This window comes from Solenopsis invicta, chromosome 13, assembly GCF_016802725.1.
Source record: "Solenopsis invicta isolate M01_SB chromosome 13, UNIL_Sinv_3.0, whole genome shotgun sequence".
NCBI classification, from domain to species: domain Eukaryota; kingdom Metazoa; phylum Arthropoda; class Insecta; order Hymenoptera; family Formicidae; genus Solenopsis; species Solenopsis invicta.
Window position 1 is genome coordinate 7412841 of NC_052676.1, and position 6509 is coordinate 7419349.

General features: G+C 29.0%; 1 protein-coding gene across 2 annotated transcripts; it reads right to left on the reverse strand.

The window, feature by feature from the left end:
• Window positions 1–589: 589 nt before the first annotated feature.
• LOC105197284 (probable cytochrome P450 6a20) lies at window positions 590–6127 on the reverse strand. Of its 2 annotated transcripts, XM_039456796.1 has the most exons (7): window positions 5971–6127; window positions 5399–5574; window positions 4680–5046; window positions 3134–3444; window positions 2701–2934; window positions 2291–2542; window positions 590–1053 (listed from the first exon to the last, which is right to left on the reverse strand). In XM_039456796.1, the coding sequence occupies exons 2-7, from the start codon at window positions 5565–5567 to the stop codon at window positions 890–892; spliced, it is 1497 nt and encodes a 498-aa protein (XP_039312730.1). In that variant the 5' UTR covers window positions 5568–5574; window positions 5971–6127; the 3' UTR covers window positions 590–889. The 2 variants fall into 2 exon arrangements, with proteins under 2 accessions (XP_039312730.1, XP_039312731.1); XM_039456797.1 differs by lacking the exon at window positions 5399–5574 and having other exon boundaries at window positions 5971–6079.
• Window positions 6128–6509: the final 382 nt, after the last annotated feature.

Sequence of the window (6509 nt, forward strand, 5' to 3'; positions counted from 1 at the left end):
TGTTTATGACAGTTCAGCTTCGCTGAGCGAAATATGCGCGTGGTAAAAGCACATTAGCGTATCTTTTTTGTTAGGCGTTCAATCGTAATTTTGCAAGGTCAGTGTTATTCGTGCATGTTTTCTGAAGGGTGCTCTACTATCATTTTGTACGCACGAGCTACACAACTTCTGTATTAAGGTAAAGTTAACCTCAGGTGACGGCTATACGAGTGAATTTTTAATGATTTATTAAATTTTTGTTCGATTTTCTTATAAAATTGACCTGAGCACCCTTTCTTTTTACGCGTATTTCAATTCTAAAAAAAGTTTTTGTGATTCTGTAAAGCCAATCCAAAGATATTTAATGCACTGTAAATGTCGGTAATTCGTGGTACTTTAGCATCCTCTTAAAATGATTTTTTTTCCGTGGGTCAAGTTTTTAAATTTCTTTGCTCAGTCGGTAGAATTAGTGATTGCAGCGATCTGCAGTAATCATTTCACTTGGTTTGACTAGCTCGTGATATAACACGAGGTGAATAAAGATTATTCTTAGAGCAATATTATAACTTATAAGAATCATAAGAGGAATTCCAATAAATACAACTTATACTTTAAATGCTATTTTTGGTTATCAAATATTTTTACTGACTTCTAATTTTATAATAAAAAAATAATAGAATTACAATACAATTTTTGATAAAAAAAATATAGAGCTGTAGTATATATTATTATCATACTAAAGCATAATGAATAGTATTAACAAGAAAGATAAAAACATTAAAAATGTTGGAAACAAAAACAAATATACATTAATGAATAGATTTGTCTTGTTATTTGATTTCTATATACCTTGACGTCTATTGTATTCTTTGAATAAATCAAGAGAAATATTTTTAGTAAGAACATAATTTTATCGCGGCTCGATAATAAGGTGTACACCATTTTTTGCAACAAGAATCGCAGATTTTTCACTGAAAACAATCGGAACCGGGGTTTGGGAATGAAGTTTAAATTTGTATTTCGACAGAAGAGACACGAGTGCAATTTTCGCTTGCAAGTAGCCAAATCTCGAACCTGAAAATTAGAAATGATATAATGGTACTAATACATAATATTTGCTAAATATTAGCATAAATGATTTTGCAAAGATTTTTCACTTATTATCTGAAAAATGTAAATTAATTGTTTTGATATATGAAAACAATAATACAAAGATAAAACAATTAAATATTTTTAAAATATTTTTGTTAAAGTGAAGGAGAAAAGAAAGAAAAGAATAATAATTGAATTGTTTTCTAATTAGATGTAATTTTAAGTTAAATATATCTCAGGACATCGTTTTCATAAACCATTTGCGTAATTGATTCAAGAATTATTATTAAAATAACATTAAAATAATTCTAACAACAATGTAAATATTATACAATAAAGAAATTATAAAATGTATATTTAAACAGCTAGTATTAGAGAAAATCAAAATTAAAATAAATTTACTTATTTCTTTTATGTATTATAATACATAAGGAAAATAAGACAAATATACAACATTATTTATTAATTTAGTATCAAACTTTGCAAAAAGTTTTGTGTAATAATCAAGTTTTCTAATTTTGTCAGTGAAGAATATTTTTGATTACTTTTGGAGCAGTATACATGGCTTCATTTATTTCAACTAGCGCATTACTGCACTATTTCTTTATGCCGTGTCTTTCAATTTACGATTTCAGGGAATAAAAATCATCTGGGTCGGATTCAGTTATCGCCACTTAACAATTTAACATGTTTGCATTTCTTGCTATCATATCATGTGTTGCCCTCAGAGTTGCAGCAACTGATTGTGACAAGCATTTATTGGTATATTGACCTTTTCACGATGTAACAACTTTGAATGAAAACAGCAATGTGTGAACTTTGAAATTATCATCAAAATTTGTGCTGTAGTCATTATATGGCTCTAATTTATGAGATTACATAATGTTGTTACATAAAAGTTATATTAAAGACAGCATGGGATAACTTAGATATTCCTCTTTGCTGTAAAACTTTTTACAATATATGGGCCATTCCATGTTAAAACAAATAAACAAATAATTCCGACTCACAAGAATTTTTAATCTATCAACTTCTAAAGTTTAAAATGTAGGTATTTATGTACATTTTATATATATACTGTTTTGCTCCATTGTCAATATATTCAAAATTGTTGATACCAAATATAAAGCAAGTTGCCATTATTATAAGCACTTACATATTTGAACGATTTTTCTTAAACACGCATTGCTATTTAATATATTAATAGATTAATTCTCACCAACGCAATTTCGTGGGCCGTCCCCGAATGGCATAAAAGCGTAAGGATGTCTTTCTTTAACTTTGTCTGCGTTGAAGCGCTCAGGATCAAATTTATCCGGATCAGGATATATCGACGGATCTCGATGCACTCCAAGTAGCGGCACAGTTATTAATGTCCCCTTTGGCACGTGGATGTTCGTAGTCGGTAGGTCTATTTCCTCGGTGCAGACTCGATGCAAGAAAGGAAGAGGTGGATATTTCCTTAAGGTTTCTATAGGCATTATGTAAATTATGTAAAAAAAAGATATATCTCTTGTATAATATAAGCAAAAGTATACATATAAATAACGAGATAATAAGTTTCTTTTGCTTTATTAAAAATTGTGTCTCTGAATTTGTAAGAATTCATTGCGATATACATATACTTGCCATTTATTACTTTGTGAAAATATGTCATATCATTCAGAGCGTCATAGGTCAGATCACCATGCTTAGCTAATATTTCATCGATTTCCTTGCAAACTTTTTCTTGCATATCTTGGTGTTGAGCTAATTCGAATAAAGCAAATGTTGCAGTCGTCGAGGAGGTTTCGAAGCCAGCGAGGAATAAGGCAAAACTTACTTGTGCAGTAGCTTCTGCCGTGGTGAGTTTTTTTACGGTTACTACGGATAAATAAAATAACAGTCATGTTAATCATTTCATGTAGAAAGAAGAAAAGAAGTTTTTATTATTTGATTTATAACTCTAATAAAATAAAATAATATTTTTCAAAATAATATATGTAATTTTATGATGGTAAAGTTATTAATTTAAAAATATAAGTATTATGTATATTAACATTATACGGTGGTTTTTTGTCACCTTTAGGATCAAAATCCTTCTCCACGTGTTCTATGAGCAAGCTCATCAAGTCAGGTCTGACGATACCATTAGCTTTTCTATATTCCACGGTGTCTCGAAATAAATTCATATAAAAATTGGTGACAGCTTGTACGCTGAACGGAAGAGAAAAGAAGTCCGTAACTTGCGGTGCAAACCTAATCAAGATGCGCTTAAAAAAATTTGAATCAAAAGTTGTCTTTTCCTGTGATGTACTTTGATATTCATTTGGTTTCTGAATACAGTTAGTGTTGACACCGAAAGCTGCTGACATGATAGAGTCTGATGCATATCTATTGAAAAAGTTAAAAATAATTATTAATAAATTTGATGCAAATTACATTTGGAAATATTAATATTAAACTAAATTGAAAATACATAGGAACAAATTCTTAGGTTTAACAAAAATATTGGCAAAGCAACAACAAGTGCGTTCGAAAGTTTAGAAATAAAAGTAGTGAGAGACTAAAAATATTCGCATAAAAGTGAGAGTATTTAAAAACATTATTATTTTTATACTTGTTATTTAATATTAAACAGGTATAAATAATATTTCTAATAATAGTCTAAAATCTATAAAATTTTTGAACCCAGGATAATTGTATAAATACAATAAAAAATTAGAGTACAAATATAACACTTAATAACACAGTAAGACCAGTATTGTTCCTTGTTATAGTTTTCAAGGTGCCGCATGCATATTTTATACGTACAAAGTTTCAAATTTCTATGCATAGCAAATGGTAACTAACAAAACTATATTTTCATAATTTTCTTTTGTTTTTTACGTATACCAAATCGTATTCATTACTCTTTATTTTGTCTGTATTTTCATTCTGTAAGAGAATTTTTTTATCCGTGTTTTCAATAAAAAGATTTATCAATCGGCCTATACAGATGACTCTAGTATCACCTTAAAGCCCTTTCATGCAACTTTTGTATAAAATATTTTTTTAGAAGTGCTTATTATTCGAGATACTTAAGGAGTCCGGGACTTTTGGACATCGCGTACAGTAATTAAAATATATTTTTGTATAAATATGTACATGTAAAATAATACGTTTTACTCATTTTTACATATGTGGAATAGTATCTACTAGAATAACCATTTCCACTTTCCATTTTTAAAACATTTATTTTTACCTTTTAATTAACTTCTAAAAGATTGGGACCCAATATATCAACTTTTGAAGATTTAAGTGACTTTCAAAATGCTTTATAACTGTTATTTATAAAATTTTTGATTGCAAATGTTGTTTAATAGTTATTTTAGAAATATATAACAATATTAAACGCAACGGAACGATACAGAAAAAAATGTTATATCCTTCTCAAATAGAAACCGATACATATATCGTTCATCGAGTGACATCATCTTGTGTACGTAGATCGATAGTTAATAAAGTTCTAAGTCTAAATCTATAAAAATTGTTCAAAAACGTGTTGGTCCTTAGAAGGTAAAAAAAGTTTCTAATTTTTGTATAAAAAAAAACTACGATTAATAATGATTTCTTGAAAAATTATTTACCTTGTTAATATATCTCTCATTTCGACGGTATCTCTCATTTGAGCATTCTTCTCCAGATGCTTTGCGAGTTCTTCGCCACATTGCTTAACTATGACAAACATCTGCTTCATTTTTCCTGCAGTAAATGTTGGTGTCATCTTGGCGCGATAATGTAGCCAATTTTGCCCATTAAGAAACAAACGGTTGATCGCTGGATCAATAGTTTCGTTAGAATACAGTCCACGATCATGAAAAGACTTGAATTCCTTTGTCAATACCGTTCGCATAAGGTCGAGATCGGTGATTACCAAATTCGGTTTAAAAAATGCATACATTCCGAAACAGCGATGTTCCTTATATTTTTGGTAGGCATCTTGGAAGAATACGCCTGTTAAGAAAACATTTTTTTTAATTGAAGTTTGTAACTTTTGTTTTATGTAAAAATACTGTAAATATTAAATCATCAAGTACATAAAAATAAAAATAAATTTGTAACAAATATAAAAATAAATAATAAGTTATTATAAATTACATCCTAAATTAGCAATTATAATTTAATTAAATATAAAATCTAGTCAATACACTTGGGAATTAAGTGCATATAAAAGCTTAATTTACTTACTGCTAAATTTTGAGTTTGTTAGATATATATTTTTATTTGTTATTAGCATCAGATATCAATTTTCTAATTTCAATTTCAATTAATTACATAAATTAAATGTTTGGAAAATTGTACTTGCCTACTTGCGTTTTTCCAGTTACAAGAGGTAATATATTTCCAATTGGTACAATGGGTTTGATATAAAAAACCCCTTTCTTGTGCCAAAAATTATATATCACATATTTATAATAAATGTAAACAATACTCAGGATAATGATGGATGCTCCGATTAATTCCGCCAGTACCATCTTAAATCTATAATGTCACAATAAAAAATTTTGTTTTAAAGTGTTAATATTAAACAAGAGTTGATAGCAATATTAACTTCTATAGTTAACAACAATATAGAAAATTCATATGTATAAATTGTAATTTATGATTCGCAATTCACTCTTGGTATGAGAATTTCGAAAATTTACCGTTCACGAGAAGACTGACAGATTAAAAGATGTTTTATATCTTATTAAATCACGTCAAACTGAAAAATTGACTGCGCATGCAGTTGCAAATTTGTTACAAAATTCTGGAAAAATTTGTGATTTATGTTTTTATGATGGATGCTGCTGTTAATTAAGTTAGTTTGATCACGTAAGTCCCAGCCAAAAGTTAATCACTCTTGTTATTTCGATAATTGAATTGATAAATACATACACGTAACGTCGCGTCAATGGAATTACGACTGCTCGCGAGTCGAAAAAACGTAGACGGAAGTGTGTTGCGTCTCAGCTTTACGGCTCTTGTGACGAATGACGACCACGAGTTGTCAGCTTATATTATAAAAGCATATTTTGATGCTAATTGAATGCAAAGCGTACTGAATACGGCAAGTCATTTTTGCAGAGCCAATGCGTTATTGAAACAAAACAAATTTGTAATCTACTTATACAGTACGCAGCAGCTCTCTGATGTGCTGTATGGGTATTGAGGTTTGATATTGCTACGTAAGGTTTGCGGTAAAAATTGCAAAACTTAGTAAATCTAAAGGTTTGTGTTGAAACCGATAAAATTCAACATAAACGTTCATAGGAACTTGCTGAACAAAAATCCTGAAATCCTAGTACTAAATTTAAAATATTTTAAACAGTTGTGTAAAAACCAGTTTTGACATAAGTTAACGATCACGTTCTTCATAATTTAGACTTAAGCCTCAAAAATTTTGCCACAGAAAGTCTCAATAGTCAATAGTGTCT